The 18,235-nt window shown below is 40.3% G+C and overlaps 3 protein-coding genes across 3 annotated transcripts; all 3 read right to left on the reverse strand.

The window, feature by feature from the left end:
• Positions 1-4,095: 4,095 nt before the first annotated feature.
• LOC108332698 (uncharacterized) lies at positions 4,096-6,366 on the reverse strand. Its single transcript, XM_052870210.1, has 4 exons — positions 5,383-6,366; positions 5,064-5,287; positions 4,713-4,970; positions 4,096-4,630 (listed from the first exon to the last, which is right to left on the reverse strand). The coding sequence occupies exons 1-4, from the start codon at positions 6,364-6,366 to the stop codon at positions 4,096-4,098; spliced, it is 2,001 nt and encodes a 666-aa protein (XP_052726170.1).
• Positions 6,367-11,682: 5,316 nt separating this feature from the next.
• On the reverse strand, positions 11,683-12,276 carry LOC128194654 (uncharacterized). The gene is made up of 2 exons (XM_052870211.1): positions 12,176-12,276; positions 11,683-12,085 (listed from the first exon to the last, which is right to left on the reverse strand). Exons 1-2 carry the CDS (start codon positions 12,274-12,276, stop codon positions 11,683-11,685), a joined length of 504 nt encoding a protein of 167 aa, XP_052726171.1.
• A 2,831-nt stretch (positions 12,277-15,107) lies between these two features.
• On the reverse strand, positions 15,108-16,223 carry LOC128194655 (uncharacterized). Its single transcript, XM_052870212.1, has one exon. The coding sequence runs from the start codon at positions 16,221-16,223 to the stop codon at positions 15,108-15,110; it is 1,116 nt and encodes a 371-aa protein (XP_052726172.1).
• Between the last annotated feature and the right edge of the window lie 2,012 nt (positions 16,224-18,235).

An 18,235-nucleotide genomic window follows, 5' to 3' on the forward strand; every position in this document is an offset into this window, starting at 1 on the left:
CCCATGGTTGTAGTTCCCTTGACGGTATGGAAATTTATTTTCCATGAAATTGACATCTTCTAAAGCCTCCACTAGAAAAGCGCATTGACCACAAACTTGTTGTTGAACCTGTTCAACATTCTTTAGCTCTTTTGGCAACTGAGCAAGTGTCTTTGTCAAATTCTCCAACTGTTGAGTTATGATTTTGTTCTGTGCAAGCAAGGCGTCTCTTGAGATTGCCATTGTAGAACTCCCTTTTGTATAATAATCCCTATACCGAAAGTCTTCTTGGAAAAGGGTATCTAGGTAAGCAAGTTCCATTAAGATACGTCGGTTGAAAAGGGTTACTTGTGATTGTGCTTAGTGGGGAATGTTTCCACTGGAGGGGGAGTGTACCTCCGTGAAATGGACTCATCCTTGAGGGGGAGATTGTTGGGAATCCAAGTGTGAGTCTAAGTCCCACATTGGATAGAAATGAGAAAGTAAATCAGTATATAAAGATGAAAGACCCATTAACCCATTGCCTTAAGGTTTTGGGTAAAGAGTGGTGTCAATCCCTTATATAATTGGCTCAGATGTTATTGGTGTTTGTGTAACCCACATGAAACCTCCTTCCCGATAGACCCATCAATTATGGGAGGGATCATCTAAGTTGATGAACCTTCCTTACCCAAAATTTTAATTTAATGAAGTTATGGGAGGGATCATCTAGGATGATGAAGCTTTCACACCCATGTTTAACTAGAGTAAAGATTTGTGAGCAGAATGATTATAACATAATTACATGAAACATAGAGATAAAATCTTGTGTTATTAAATAAATGTCTTATTAAAACCTCCTTAGGGCCAATTTACTCCTTTGTCAACTACTTCTCAAATACGAAAAGGTTCTTCTCCCAAAAACTTCACATCATATTTACTACATCATTTATCATTCTTTATACTAATTCTCCTAATATTTAGGTTACACCACTAATTCTCCTAATATTAAGGTTTCACCTTAGTATTATATCACCTACATGATATTTCAATCTTCTTCTTATTCAATAAATTATGAGATTAAATTTTATTTATTTTCAATATTGAAATTAATTTTTTTAAGGAAGTATATAAAGAAGGATAGAAAAGGTAACATAGAATCATCTCTATATTTAAAATTATGATTTGAAAATATTATTGGAAACTACAATTTTTACTATCTATCCATCTATTTGTATTTATTTTCATAATTGTATACCTATTAATAAATAAGAGAAATTACACTATAAATATCATGTTTTCTTTACTAGAATATGCATAATGAAACAAATTTTAATATTTAAAAAGATTTAAAATTAACCTCTTACAATATAGATTATACTTTTTAATTATATTAGAATCTATCTATTATGATTTTTCAAAATGAAAAGTTTAAAACATTAGAAATATTAGAATCTTCCACCGCCTCTACCTCTACCACTAGCTGCCGCCGTTGGCTACCATCGCTGTCTCCACCACTAGGCTTCGCCGCTTCCTCCACTAGTGGCGACCATCGTAAGAAATTTTATCCTAATGTTCCTTTTTCTTCCTCGCGTAACCACTCTCTCTTTCAGGCAAAGTTGTTGTTTTGTAGCCTCCATTTCTCTTGCACGAGTGTTTGGTGTGGTCTCCATCTTCGTTGGTTCCATTTCTGTCGCGCGAACGTTGCTCCCTTAATTTCTCTCGCATGAACATTGTTCATTGTCGCCACCTACCATTCGTCGCTGCCATTGGTTGTTCGTCGCCTCCTTTGACCGTTCGTCACTGCCTTCGGTCGTTCGCTGCCGCCTTCATCCGTTTCTTTGTCGCCTCCATTTTCCATTGCAGATAAAAAAATTACTTTGAATAGGCAAAAGACCCCATTTTCTGAAGAAAAAAAAAGCCCCTACATATTGCCTCGGTTTTGTACCAACCGAGGCAAAAAGCCCCTACATAATGCCTCGGTTCTGAACTGAGGCAAAAAGGCTACCCTTTTTTGCTTCGCCTGTATATACCTCAGTTCATGAACCACTGCGTATAACCGAAAATAACCGGTGTCGTTTCCCTTTACTGCATTAGTGATTCAATCTAAAGTAAGTCTCTCCTCCATAAAAAATAAATATACCACTTTTATCATTTTTATTTAAATAAGTAAGTTTAAATATAAGCAGGTTTAATAAAATATGTTTCTTCTGTTAGAAAATTATCATATACTTCACCTTTTTAATATATTTATAGATTTATAAACTTTAGGGACATTAAAAATTGTATTTAGAGTACTGTACCTAAGAATATTAATCATCTATTTGAATTCTATAAGAAGACGTAGTTGTTACTTGATATTTGTACATTTGCAAAATAACTATTGACAATGCATCAGGTTATTTAGCTTTTCAATGAATATTGATTTTTTTGAAAACTTTTGTTTTCCTCTTTTATAAACCAATGAGTTGCTGGGATATAAATGAGTAAATAAGGTAAATAACTAACGTATGCTTTAATATATTATGCCATGAATAAGAAATATTTTGGTTTAATGTATTCGGAGGTCCCTATTCCTGCGGATTTGTATCAATTGGGTCATACTATTTTGGAAGTGCTTAATTGGGTCCCTAATTTGAGAAAATTGAGTCAATAATACCCTTTCTGTTAAATGCAATGGACGGCGTTAACTTTTTAAACAGGTGGGATGCTGAGGCATCCTTTTATTTCCAGGTGGCACAGTTTGAGCTTAATACATGGATTTTATATCATTTTAAAGAATTCGTAAGAAGTTGGATTTATTTAATCCCTCAATTTGAAGGTCAAAATCCCTAAATTAAAAGGGTGTGTTAGGAGGTCGACCTTGTAGTTCTGCGACGCAGGTGGGTGTAGTGGTGTTGGAGCTAATGCTTGTTCTTGTTCGAAGACAATGTCGAAGGAGCACTCTTGCTATTCATCGAGTTGCAGTGTCAGGCGGAAGGAAAATGGTACGTCTTCACCGATCTGCCACTGTGGTAAGAGATCTGTGGTGAGAACTGCCAAAACTATGAAGAATCGGGGCAAACAATTTTGGGGATGCTCCAAGTATAAGGTATGTTAGATTCAACCTAATTAAGTTGAGGTATTGTTTCTGAGAACACGACATTGTTCAATGGTGGTGAAGACAGTGGTACTCCCTAATTAAGTTGAATGTTGTCTTTATAGTACGGTGGTGAAGACGGTGGTTGCAACTTCTTCAAATGGTGCAATGATATTGGGTTTGACGAAAGGGGTAACTACTTCAACAGTGAAGGAAACAAAGAAACTTTGGTGAACAGTGAAGACATGGATAGTACTAGGAAAATTATAGTGAATTTACAAAAATCAGTGTTCATTGTTCAAAAGTGGATGAAGGTGTTCATGTTGTTGGTTTCTGTTTTATGTGTAATAGTGATAATTTTAGTTTCAATGTTGATGAGGAAGGGATGATTTCTTGTAACTTTATTGTAGGTTGGTTCTGTTGTAATGAAATGAATGAAATGAAGAGTTGTTTCGTAATTAATGGAGTTGTGCTTATAGAATCTGATATGTGTTCATCAGTAAGCATGGGATGATTGTAATTTGACTTGAATATAAAGAATTGGTTTACATAGAATTGAGTTACATAATTAGTATAGTAATGCACATAATTTGTTAAGGCAAGGAAGAAAACATTGTAGTGTTCAGCTTGATACTTCTGTTTGATATAACTTATCAAACCTTAAGTCTACTCAGTCCTGTTTTATATAACTTGATATTTTATCCTTATCAAACCTTAAGTGGTATGAATCATTCCATAAAAGCAAAGATAACATTCCATAAAAGCAAATATAAACATCAGAATTGGTTACAGCACTGAGATAAACATCAAAATTGGTTAAAAAAAGATGTGCTGAAATTGTGACATCAGAATTGGGTCAACATCATAATTGGTTCAACATCAGAAATGTTTACATCATTAAAAGGTTAAAAAAAGATATTCTGAAATTGTGACATCAAATTTAGTTCAACATCAGAATTGTTTACATCATTAAAAGGTAAAAAAAAGATGTGCTGAAATTGTCACAGGTAAACATCATAATTGGTTACAACACTGAGATATACATTAAAATTCCCTTCTTATGCTTCAGGCTCATTTGATGATGGTATGTTTGGTTCATTTGCTGGGTTGCTTTGTTGTGTTTGGTCAGGGTTCACATCACAATCTTGGGTTGATTTCTGGCAAGAAGTTCTTTTGTGACCCAGCTCCCTACAAATGCCACATCTTTTATGTATACCACCATTCCTCATTCTTGTGTCGTCCCTGACTAACTCCCATTCCTGCAACCTTCTTTTCTTCTTCGGCCTCCCTAGCAATATTCTCTTTTTTGGAGGGAACACATCATTATATGGGGTAATCTGCCACATGTTCTCACCATTAATTGGATACACAATGGAAGAGTACATTTCTTCATATGTTGACTTCCTAAAACAAACAGGGATGAAGTCCTCTACATCTAAATTCAGAAACTTCATAGCAGCCAACGCATGACAACATGGAATGCCCGAGATAGCCCATTTCCTGCATGTGCATTCATATTTGTCTATATCAACTACAAACGTGTCCCCAGCTTGGGACACATGACGGACTTCAAACAGCTTCAGTGCTGACCAACTGGAAAAAAAAGTTAATATTCAGAACCTTCCCATTTGTTTAAGTGTTGAACACATGATAAATGTTAATAAATTAAGCTTACCTAGGAATCCAAAATTTAGTTATCTGGGACTCCTTATTAACTCTACTCTTGATTTTAGGACAAATCAACCCAGACAATGATTCACTTTTTGTTCGGTTTGTTGCCCATCTGTTCATCAAGTAAAGGCGGATCTCCTCCAACATTGTTATGATTGGCTTTGACCTTGTATGCACCAAAACACTGTTGAATGCCTCTGACATGTTGTTTACCAAAGTATCACACTTAGAAGTGGTGGTAAACCTTGATCGTGACCAGTATCTACATTGCAAGAGATTATGAAATATTACTATCACATTCTGGCACTTGCACAAGTATGAATTGAATCACAAACACATTTATTGAAGAACATACCTAGGAGGAATTTTTATTAGGTATTTGAAAGCCTCAATGTTGACTTCTTTTAATTTTTTCATTTCGGTTTCCCAGGCTTGTGGATGGGTTGTTGTAGCTACCTTCCACATCAACCGCTTTAGCTGCTTTCCAGGGAATTTTTTCCTAAAATTTGCGTAAAGGTGCCTAACACAAAAGCCTTGATCAACTCCAGGGACCACTTCTTGAATAGCTTGCATTAAGCCCTGTAATTTGAAAATTGTCAGTGTTGTTAAAGGTCTGATATCAATAACAATGAAAATGAACATACTTTTTTAGGAAAAAAGGGCATGTGAATAACCTTTTGTTGATCTGATATGAATGTCAATGATGCATGTACTGGCTCCCCACCAACGTCTTCAACCAGAAGTTCCAGAAACCATTTCCACGTGTCCTTGTTCTCTACTTCCACAATGGCATATGCTAGAGGTAGCATCTGGTCATTTGCGTCTCTTCCAACAGCAGTTAGCAATTCCCCACCATATTTACCTTTTAAAAAAGCACCATCTAGCCCTATAATTGGCCTGCAGGACACAAAACTATCCTTGGAGGCCTTTAGACAAACATAGAACCTCTTGAAAATATGTCCACCAACATTCTCTTCCACTTGCACCTTCACTGTGGATCCAGGATTATGAGTTAGGAGCTCATTCGCGTAATCATATATCCTTTTATATTGCTCTTTGAAAGACCCATCTACATGGTCTGAAGCAATGGCCTTTGCCCTATAAGCCATGGATCTAGATGCACCTACATTCCACTTTCTACTTATCTTGTCACGAATTTCCACTCCCTTGACTTTGGGATTTTCTCTCACAGTTTTCTCCAACCTCTTACTCAGCCATTTTGAATTAAGTAATTTGACTTTGTGCTCTCTACTACAACTGTGGTTGTCAACAATAGTCCTTAATTGCCACGTTCGTACTGCATTCATATAAGCACAGTATGCCATCCAGGGGCAGTTTCCTTTACCACCCATACATTTGACCTTAATTCTCTTCTTATCATTTTTAACATATGTTAGATTTCTTCCATTTTCTACTACATACATTTTGATGGCATCCATAATATCTTGCTTGTCAACAAAATAAGTCCCCAAATCCCACTTGTAATCCACCATTGTTTTAGGCATACTAAATCTTACAAACTTTCCATAACTGTCTTCTTCATCATCTTCTCCATGACTTTCTCCTCCACTAAGCAATTCTTCTGATTCCCAATTATCATCGGACAAACCTCTATCATTGTCAATATTTATACCATCATCAACATCACTATCGGACATGTGAGTCCATGATGGTCCATCATCTTGCACATCAACTTCGATTTCACCAAACTAATTCCCAACTCCATGTTCTACCTCTTCTTGTATATCACAGTCAACTAGGTCTTCCATACAGTCATCATTAACATCCACATTGCAATCAACATTGGCATCCTCACCACTAGAACTCCAGCCACGAACATCAACATCATCTCCTTCAGATTGACCCACATCACATTCAACTTCAATTTGACCTTCTACAACATCATCTCCCTCACATCTTTGTTGACACTCACCATCACCTTCCTCTTGACACTCACCATGACCTTGTTCACACTCATCATCACCTTCCTCTTGACACTCACCATGACCTTGTTCACACTCACCTTCACCTTCCTCTTGACACTCACCGTGACCTTGTTCACACTCATCATCATGTTCCTCTTGACACTCATCGTGATCTTATTCACACTCACCATCACCTTCCTCTTGACATTCACCATGACCTTGTTCACACTCACCATCACCTTCGTCTTGACACTCACCGTGACCTTGTTCACACTCACCATCACCTTCCTCTTGACACTCACCATGACCTTGTTCACACTCACCATCACCACTATCATGCATCACAGGTTGAACTTCTTCTTCACCTATATTATGAGGAACATTTTCTAACAAGTGCATGATCTCAGGTTCAGACACTGTGTGAACAACAAATAGATTAAGTTAATCATGTGCATGACTCCTTTATCATCACACAAAGGCTCTAACCTATTATCTAACACAGAACCCCCCCTACACAATACCACAACTCCTTAAACCCATCATATCCAAGTCCTTTTACTACACTAACTACAATGAAGTAGCTCCACATGTCTGGGTCAAAAGACAGAGTTGTACTTTCCCCCTCATACTTAAGTGGCCCATCATTTATGAAATGACCTCCATGGTGGAAAACAACTTCAAAATGATCCTCCATGTACAACACTATAATAGTATATATCCTATAAAATAATAAGAGGGCCAACGACAACAAAAATTATACAAAATTAGAACCAGGACAAGGAAACATGGGGACCAACGACAACATAACTTAAACAAAATAAAAAGCACAAGAAACAAACATGGGGACCACATTGCAACAACAATATAAAGCACAACAACAATTAAACATGAGGGACCACACTAGCACACCACTTCAAACATGGGGGACCACGAATGAGCATGCATCATTGTCCAAAATATACAAACAATTAAACATTTACTAATATGAACACGTGCTACACCTCCAACTACCTTCGCGAAACTCTTCCACGTGATTCACCGCCAACAATTAGTTGCTTCCACGGAAAACCACCGATAGATGACTACAATTTCATACAACGAAAGGTTATGTATAGGTAATTTCTCACCTAAGCGCAATGTTCCCCAAATCCCAGCACAAGGACGAACCCACCCACAAACCTTACTTTCCCCAATTTCTCACACAAAATATCTGACCCCAAAATAAGAAACATTGGTTTAATAAGTTTTAATTATATTTCCAAAATACATTTGACCCTAATTCTGCTTTTATTATATTTTACAATTTAAAATGATATAAAATCCACGTATTAAGCTCAAACTGTGCCACCTGGAAATAAAAGGATGCCTCAGCATGCCACATGTTTAAAATGTTAACGTCGTCCATTGCATTTAACGAAAAGGGTATTATTGACTCAATTTTGTCAAATTAGAGACCCAATTGAGCACTTCCAAAATAGGAGGACCCAATTGATACGAATCCGCAAATATAGGGACCTTCGAATACATTAAACCAAATATTTTTCACCATATGATGACAAATTATTAAAAAATTTAATATGAGAATTAAATATAATATATATAAATATTTTTTTCTGTTTCGCATTATTCATGTATTATAATGTTAAACTATAAAAAATTATTATATAATTAATAAAATAGAACCATCGACCAAACAAAGAAAATAAAAGTTTTCATAATAGTTATACAAAAATAATTATAAATAAAATAAGTTTGTGATTTTATTATAAGACGCTGATAGAAAATTTCATTTTTCTACTTGCTAACTTAATTTAATTTTTTTTCTTTATTACAGCAACCTTGCATAATAGCTTAATTAAATTAATATATTAGAGTTTTAATTTAAAATAATTTTATTCAACTTTTTATGCGTATATGTATTCACAACAATTGATATAAGTACATACGTCTAACCAATTAATATGTGAAGGATATAATAATATTTTTGAGTCACTTTATAGAAAATCATTATTTGGTAGGATACATGATTGCATATATGTATGAATTGTATGTGTAAATATCGCATAAAAAGAGCTTCTGAACAGAAGAAGAAACATCGCCCTTTAGTAAGTGATATCTTTGTTATTGCTTCTTTTCTTTCATACCATTTATAAATTTATCAATCGCTGACTACTCTTCTTCAACAAATAGATGGATTAGAAACTACTATAAATATATTTTTAATAAATTATGAAATAGTTTCTTAATAATTAAAAAAACTATAATCTATCAGACAATATTTTCTAAATTTCATTTTTCTACTTGCTAACTTAATTTAATTTTTGTATTGATACTGTGACATCCCAAAAATACAGTATTAAACCATAAAATCAGAAAATCACATTTAATAATAATTCAATACAGTTTTCCAACTAAAAACAAAAAAAAGAAGAAAAAAAAAGAAATGAACGAGCGCTCAAGGACGAACGTCCTTGAGTACAGTCTTACATAAAAGAACGGACGCGCAACACCGCACGTCTTCAACAAGAATTACCAGATAAAGCCGAACGTAAACGGAAATTGACCGAACGGTTTACACACGAAAATACCGAACGGTCGAACATACAGAAACTAAAGGAAAGAGGTGGTCGAACGACCACTTCAATAAACACTTAAACTTCTGGCCGAGCGTCTCACTGCTCGGTCTTCACTTCAACTTCAATCAGGTTCTCTTCGTTCAGCACCTCTTCCAAACGCTCGTCTCCATCTGCTCACATCCACACGGATGATCATTGCAATGACAAGACAGACGTACAAGGACAATGGACAACACAAGGAAAACGAAAGGGTAAGCTTACTTAATTTAACTCATGCATCAACATACAATTTCAAATAAACAATTCATCACACATCAACACAATTTAACGTACGTTCAAGATAAGACTCAACACTAGACCGACCGTCCGGACTGTATGAATTCTGCGTAGTTACAGGCGTTCGCGCACCCGGGTGGTGTGGTAACTGGCATCCTCATCAGCTGCCACCCGAGGTTAGTACGTCCGTCCAAAGTACCTCTAAGGACGACGACCTCCTGCCGTTCCCACGCATGACGTGCGCCCTCTACTTGAGAACGAGCACTCACGGAACATCAGGATCGAACAACCAGCATTAACTTCCCACAGTCATACATTTACAAATTCTCAAATTCTCAATCAGGAGTCGTCCCAACCCGGAACGCTCGTTCAACATCACAACTTTCTTTCCATCTCATATACTGTTCATCATTTATTATTCATCATTCCATAATCATTTTCATCATTTATAAGGATGACCATCAAAAACCGAACGTCCTGCCCTCACCAAGAAAACGAGGACGAACCATGCTGACTGGACCAAAAGGACGATCGTTAAGAATTAGAAAACGAACGATCACCATTTTGAGCGAGCGCTCAATCTGAGACGAAGCCCCTGTTTAGAACGAACGTTCGGTATGAGACCGAACACCAATTTCGAACGAACGTTCGGTATGAGACCGAACACCAAATTCGAACGAGCGTTCGGTATGAGACCGAACACCAAATTCGAACGAGCGCTCAACATAAAACCGAGCACACTAAAGGAAGAACGCTTAGTTCGGAACCGAGCACCAGTAGGACGAACGCTTAGTGTGAAACCGAGCGCTAGTAGCCTTAAAATAATAGACTTTGATTTCGAAGAAGTGTTTACGAACGGTAAAATACACTATTACATATATGCATACAACAGAAGGGAGTTTATCAAAGAATACCAAACACAGTACTTGACCGAACGCTCAAGCAAAGAATTTTAGTGTGAGGACGCTCGTCCTCGACCAGGATTCTACCCAGATGACAGAATCCCATTTCCATGATTTTTGCCAACAAAACCGAACGGTCAATGACCGTTCAGTAGCGAACGCATACTATCAAAGGGAAAATTTTCTCATTTCATACCATATATCTTCCAGTTCATTTTTCATCCAAATCTCATAATTTCATACGTTCATATTAACGTCAACTTCCATATTTCATACAGGCCAATCTCATGCAAATTCATATATCTCACTTCACCCAAAAATAACGAATGTTCATGTAATCAAAATCACAACAACGTCATGCATTATATTCATACTGTTAACAACGAACGTTCATGAAACATTCACATCATTCAGCATATCTCAACATCATGCAGGGAATTAACGGACGTTCACACATACAACATCAAACCAAGTTAAATTAATTAAGCTTCCCTTACCTGGAAATGACCGAACGTCCACTGGCGCACCACACTCTTCTCCACTACGTTTCTCTTTCCCACGCTCGTAAACGCTCGTTAACCAAACTACAATGAACGAGCCCCAACCAAATCAGATCTAATCAATTCTACGAAGGGTAACGTACGTACACAAAACTGGTTTCGTATACCAGTAAGACGAACGACCGAGAGGGAGAACGAACTTACCAGTTCAGTTTCTCCAGACGAACGTTTCCTCTGAAATCTTTGACGCCGAGCGTCCCTCAACGGTGCAGGAATGCTAAACGGAGGAGGATAACGGTGGTTCTTAGAGAGAAGGTGCAGAGGAAAATGAAGAGAGAAGGTTCAGAGATCCAGGAAAGAGGGTGAAGAGGGAGAATACTCAGAATTAAAACTGAGAGGCGCGTGTAAAGGGGGTGGGAATATTCCCGCCCCACTCAGCAGGATGCATGTTTCCACTCGGCCAGCGCACTGACAGCTCCTACCGGACGGTCGTCCTCTCTCTGGCGGACACGTGTATTCCATTTCTGAAATCTGACTCATGCTGGACGGACGTCCATTTGCAGGCGGACACGTGTATCTCACTAACGCTTTCCACTACCGGTTCTGACTCAGCTCCACGTTCGACAGTCGGCGTCCGTTAGTGGATGTCGGGCGCCGCTATCATCCATGTGCGCTGTGAGGTGGCGCGCTCGCCGCTTGCCACGTGGACTCCACCGACGCTCGTCAATTAAAATTTTTTTTTTTTTTTCCAAACCTTACATTCTCCCCAACTATAAAAATTTTCGTCCTCAAAAATTAGGACTGAGACTCGAACAAATGGGGATACAAGTCTTTCATGGCACTCTCTACTTCCCATGTAGAGTCACCTGTCTTCTCGTCCCAGACGACTTTCACCAATCTGACTGCTTTCCTCTTGTAGTACTTGGTGTTGCTATCTTCAATGCGTACCGGCTGCATCTCCAGTTTATGATCTTGATGAAGACGAATATCTTCTAACTCCAATATGTGAGAAGGGTCGGCTACGTACTTCCGGAGTTGAGAAACATGAAAGACTGGATGTAAGTTGGATAACTGAGGCGGCAAGGACAACTCGTACGCAACTGGCCCGATCTTCCTCAAGATTTGATAAGGTCCGATGAACTTGGGAGACAACTTCTTGGGTCGAATGGCTCTCCCAACTCCCGTGGTCGGATGCAGTCTAAGGAAAACATGATCTCCTGCATCGAACTCCTAGGGTCTTCTCCTCTTGTCAGCGTAGGATTTCTGTCGACTCCTGGACGTCTTCAACCTTTCTTGAATCAACTTCACCTTCTCAGTTGTCTGTTGAATGAGCTCTGGTCCTGTTAACACCTTTTCCCCTTCCTGAACCAACACAAGGGCGTTCGGCATTTTCTCCCGTACAGAGCTTCAAAAGGAGCCATTCCTATGCTGGCTTGGAAGCTGTTGTTGTAGGTGAACTCTACTAAAGGTAAAACTTCATCCCAGACGCCCATGTGATCTAGGACACACGTCCTCAAGCGTTTGGATGGTTCTCTCGGACTGACCGTCTGTTTGAGGATGATAAGCCGAACTCATCTGAAGTTTGCTACCGAGCTCGCTTTGTAACGATTGCCAAAACCGAGAGGTAAACCTTGTGTCTCGGTCTGAAACGATGTTGGATGGAACTCCATGTAGACGAACAATCTCCTTGATGTAAAGCTTAGCAAGGTTCGTCATTGACATCTTCAGGTTGACTGCTAGGAAGTGAGCGCTCTTCGTCAGACGATCCACTATTACCCATATGGAATCGTGATTCCTGACCGTCCGAGGTAAGTGAGTCACAAAGTCCATCGCAATGCCGTCCCACTTCCATTTTGGAATCTCTAACTGCTGAAGTAGACCGTCAGGCCTTTGATGTTCAGCCTTGGCTCGCTGGCATGTTAAACATGATGCCACAAAACGTGCGACATCACTCTTCATTCCCGGCCACCAGAACGATCTCCTGAGGTCTTGATACATCTTAGTCATACCAGGGTGTATGCTAAGACGACTGTGATGTCCTTCCTCAAGAATGATTCTTTTCAACTCACCATCATTCGGAACGCACGTCCTACCCATGTAGCGTAGACAACCGTCCGTTCCAGTGTTGAACTCCTTGGCCTGATCTGTACCGAGTGCGTTTAAGATCTTCACTAACTCTTCGTCCTCTCGCTGCTTCACTCTGATCCGGTCGAATACGTTACTGGAGATTCTAAGAGTACAACATTTAATAACATTCGGTTCCAAGTCGAACTGTAACCTTAGATCTCTAAAGCTTTCTACCAAACTCAACTCTCGGACCATCATGGAGGAGACGTGAACTACCTTTCTGCTTAAAGCGTCTGCTACAACATTTGCTTTTCCTGGATGGTAGAGTAGTTCAAAGTCGTAGCCCTTCAAGAACTCCAGCCAACGTCTCTGTCTCATATTCAGCTCCTTCTGATCAAACAGGTACTTGAGACTCTCGTGATCACTGAACACTTGGAATGTTGATCCATACAAGTAGTGTCTCCAGATTTTCAAAGCAAAGACGACCGCTGCTAATTCCAGGTCGTGAGTTGGGTAGTTCTTCTCATGAACCTTCAGTTGCCGAGAAGCGTACGCAACCACTCTCTTTTCTTGCATGAGTACACAGCCCAAACCCTGATGAGACGCGTCACAATATACCACGAATGGTTTAGCCGTGTCAGGAATGACCAATACCGGGGCGCTCGTTAACTTATTCTTCAATTCCTGGAAACTTCCTTCACACCGATCGGTCAAAGCGAACGGTTGATCCTTTCTGGTCAGCTGAGTAAGCGGAGCCACTATTTTGGAAAACCCTTCAATGAACCGTCTATAGTAGCCCGCGAGTCCCACAAAGCTGCGAACTTCAGTTACCGAGCGTGGACTCTCCCATTCCAACACTGCTCGTACTTTAGCCGGATCCACTGAGATTCCTCCAGCCGAAACCACGTGTCCCAAGAATGGCACTTCCTTCATCCAAAATTCACATTTAGAGAATTTGGCGTACAACTCCTTTTCTCTTAGCACGCCTAGAACGATCTTCAAGTGATCCTCATGCTCTTCATAGCTCTTGGAGTAGACCAGAATGTCATCAATGAAGACGACCACGAACTTGTCTAGATACGGCCTGAAGATACGATTCATGTAGTCCATAAATATTGCTGGGGCGTTCGTCACACCGAATGGCATCACTACATACTCGTAGTGTCCGTAACGAGATCGGAAGGCTGTCTTCTGGATGTCTTCTTCCTTCACCCGAATCTGATGGTATCCCGATCGTAAATCAATCTTCGAAAATATGGTCGCGCCATGTAATTGATCCAGTAGGTCGTCAATCCGAGGCAAGGGATACTTGTTCTTGATAGTCAGCTTGTTTAACTGTCTGTAATCAATGCAAAGACGAGAGCTACCATCCTTCTTCTTCACTAAGAGTACCGGCGCTCCCCAAGGTGATGCGCTTGGTCTGATAAACTGCTTATCCATTAACTCTTCAATCTGTTCCTTGAGTTCAGCTAATTCTGCTGGCGACATCCGATAGGGTGCAATAGAGATGGGTTCAGCATTCGACACTAGGTCGATAGTAAATTCCACCTCGCGTGGAGGAGGTAATCCAGGCACTTCATCAGGAAATACATCAGGGAATTCATCCACGACTGATCGTCCTCCATTCAGTTTACTGGACGATCGCTCATGATTCAAACCTTCAAGTCGTTCGTCCGAATGCGTCATGATCAGAAAGCAACTGGCGCCATCCACGATGTCTTCTTTCAATTGACCGAGCGTCACAGATAGATCCACTTCATATTCGTCCGGAAACACCAATTCCTTTGCTCCACAATCTATGAGAATGCGATTGGCAGCCAGCCAATCCATTCCTAAGATTACTTCTAAATCTTTCAAGGGTAGACAGATGAGATTCACCTTATAATTACGCCCCTCAACCTCTATAGGACATTTAACACATACAGTAGACGTCCTAACCTCACCAGCCGCTGGGGTTGATACTACCAAGTCGAACTGCATATCGCGTTCGGCTAATCCCAATTTCTCAACACACGCCTTCGAAATGAAGGAGTGTGTTGCCCCCGAATCATACAACACACAAACAGGCATTCCATGTAATAGGCAAGTACCAGTGACGAGCGTACCTGAACTGGCAGCTTCCGCGGCCGTGATCGCATAAACAGACCAACAGCCTATGCTCGTCCACCCCTTCCTTGTTGCATTCTCCCAGCATTTGGCGGCCTCATTGCCGCTCGTCCGCCCATATTACAGTCGCGTTCTATGTGACCATTCCTTCCACAACGAGTGCAGGACTTCACTCCCAATAACTGAGGGCATGACGACCGGTAGTGTGGTCCTCCACATTGGAAACACTTGACTGATCCGTGCTGTCCAGACTGTCCGGCAACAACCATAGCCTGAGAATTAGATGATTGTGCTGGGCGAGCATACGGAAACCTGTTCCGATTCAGATTCGGCCTGGACATGATCGGCCCCCTAGTTGCTTGTTGCTGCTTCTTCAGTCGTTCTGCTTCAGCCACATTTTTCTCTAACACTTTTGCTCTCTCAATCATGGCAGGAAAAGACTTAATGCAAAGGCTGGATATCAGTACCTTCAGATCGCTCCTCAGCCCATTCTCGAACTTCCTGCACTGCCACACTTCACTCGTAGCCATGGTATTAAAACGAACCAGATGCTTCAACCTGTTGGTGTACTCAGAAACAGACATACTACCCTGCACCAACTGGAGAAACTCAACTTCTTTGCCGAAACGAACACTATCCGGGAAATACTCCTCATAAAATTTTTCCTTGAACACTTCCCAGGAAATAGGGCTTTGAGCTTCCGTTAGTATCATCTTAACGCTTGCCCACCAGTGACTGGCCTCTCCAGTCAGCAGATACTCAGTATATGCCAACCTATTGTCGTCCGAACATCGCTTGGCATTGTAGATCTGTTCCATGTCCCTCAGCCATTGATCGGCTCCCTCAGGAAGGCACTTCCCATCAAACTTTGCAGGACGATGCTGCAAAACGTTCTCCAAACTCCACTCAGCCTGATGAGTAGTGTTTGAAGCAGATGCTCCCGGCGTACCCCTAGTAGCTGCAAGAATCTCCATTAGTTGCCTCTGAGTCATTTCAGAATTGGCGCGAGCAGCTTCGAGATTTTGTGAAGCAGTCGCGTTCTGCTGCATCAAAACAGCATTCTGCTCTTGTAGCTTTTCGATCACTGATTCCAACAACCTGGTGTTGTTGGGCACATCATGTTCATTGGTCTGTGGTGGAGGAGGAGGAAGCCTTGGTGCCATTAGTTCTCTAAGAAACGGAGAAAACGATCATTAATTAAGTCCAAAGAGTCTAAAATACTCAATAAAGAACGTTGAGCACACAGCAAAACAAGCATGGTGCACTCACAACCTACAATGTCCTTAAAAGAACAAAACTGCTTTGATACCACTAATGTGACATCCCAAAAATACAGTATTAAACCATAAAATCATAAAATCACATTTAATAATAATTCAATACAGTTTTCCAACTAAAAACAAAAAAAAGAAGAAAAAAAAAGAAATGAACGAGCGCTCAAGGACGAACGTCCTTGAGTACAGTCTTACATAAAAGAACGGACGCGCAACACCGCACGTCTTCAACAAGAATTACCAGATAAAGCCGAACGTAAACGGAAATTGACCGAACGGTTTACACACGAAAATACCGAACGGTCGAACATACAGAAACTAAAGGAAAGAGGTGGTCGAACGACCACTTCAATAAACACTTAAACTTCTGGCCGAGCGTCTCACTGCTCGGTCTTCACTTCAACTTCAATCAGGTTCTCTTCGTTCAGCACCTCTTCCAAACGCTCGTCTCCATCTGCTCACATCCACACGGATGATCATTGCAATGACAAGACAGACGTACAAGGACAATGGACAACACAAGGAAAACGAAAGGGTAAGCTTACTTAATTTAACTCATGCATCAACATACAATTTCAAATAAACAATTCATCACACATCAACACAATTTAACGTACGTTCAAGATAAGACTCAACACTAGACCGACCGTCCGGACTGTATGAATTCTGCGTAGTTACAGGCGTTCGCGCACCCGGGTGGTGTGGTAACTGGCATCCTCATCAGCTGCCACCCGAGGTTAGTACGTCCGTCCAAAGTACCTCTAAGGACGACGACCTCCTGCCGTTCCCACGCACGACGTGCGCCCTCTACTTGAGAACGAGCACTCACGGAACATCAGGATCGAACAGCCAGCATTAACTTCCCACAGTCATACATTTACAAATTCTCAAATTCTCAATCAGGAGTCGTCCCAACCCGGAACGCTCGTTCAACATCACAACTTTCTTTCCATCTCATATATTGTTCATCATTTATTATTCATCATTCCATAATCATTTTCATCATTTATAAGGATGACCATCAAAAACCGAACGTCCTGCCCTCACCAAGAAAACGAGGACGAACCATGCTGACTAGACCAAAAGGACGATCGTTAAGAATTAGAAAACGGACGCTCAGTATAAGACCGAGCACCATTTTGAGCGAGCGCTCAATCTAAGACGAAGCCCCTGTTTAGAACGAACGTTCGGTATGAGACCGAACACCAATTTCGAACGAACGTTCGGTATGAGACCGAACACCAAATTCGAACGAGCGCTCAACATAAAACCGAGCACACTAAAGGACGAACGCTCAGTTCGGAACCGAGCACCAGTAGGACGAACGCTCAGTGTGAAACCGAGCGCTAGTAGCCTTAAAATAATAGACTTTGATTTCGAAGAAGTGTTTACGAACGGTAAAATACACTATTACATATATGCATACAACAGAAGGGAGTTTATCAAAGAATACCAAACACAGTACTTGACCGAACGCTCAAGCAAAGAATTTTAGTGTGAGGACGCTCGTCCTCGACCAGGATTCTACCCAGATGACAGAATCCCATTTCCATGATTTTTGCCAACAAAACCGAACGGTCAATGACCGTTTAGTAGCGAACGCATACTATCAAAGGGGAAATTTTCTCATTTCATACCATATATCTTCCAGTTCATTTTTCATCCAAATCTCATAATTTCATACCTTCATATTAACGTCAACTTCCATATTTCATACAGGCCAATCTCATGCAAATTCATATATCTCACTTCACCCAAAAATAACGAACGTTCATGTAATCAAAATCACAACAACGTCATGCATTATATTCATACTGTTAACAACGAACGTTCATGAAACATTCACATCATTCAGTATATCTCAACATCATGCAGGGAATTAACGAACGTTCACACATACA

The sequence above is a fragment of the Vigna angularis genome, chromosome 11, assembly GCF_016808095.1.
Source record: "Vigna angularis cultivar LongXiaoDou No.4 chromosome 11, ASM1680809v1, whole genome shotgun sequence".
Classification (NCBI taxonomy): Eukaryota; Viridiplantae; Streptophyta; class Magnoliopsida; order Fabales; family Fabaceae; genus Vigna; species Vigna angularis.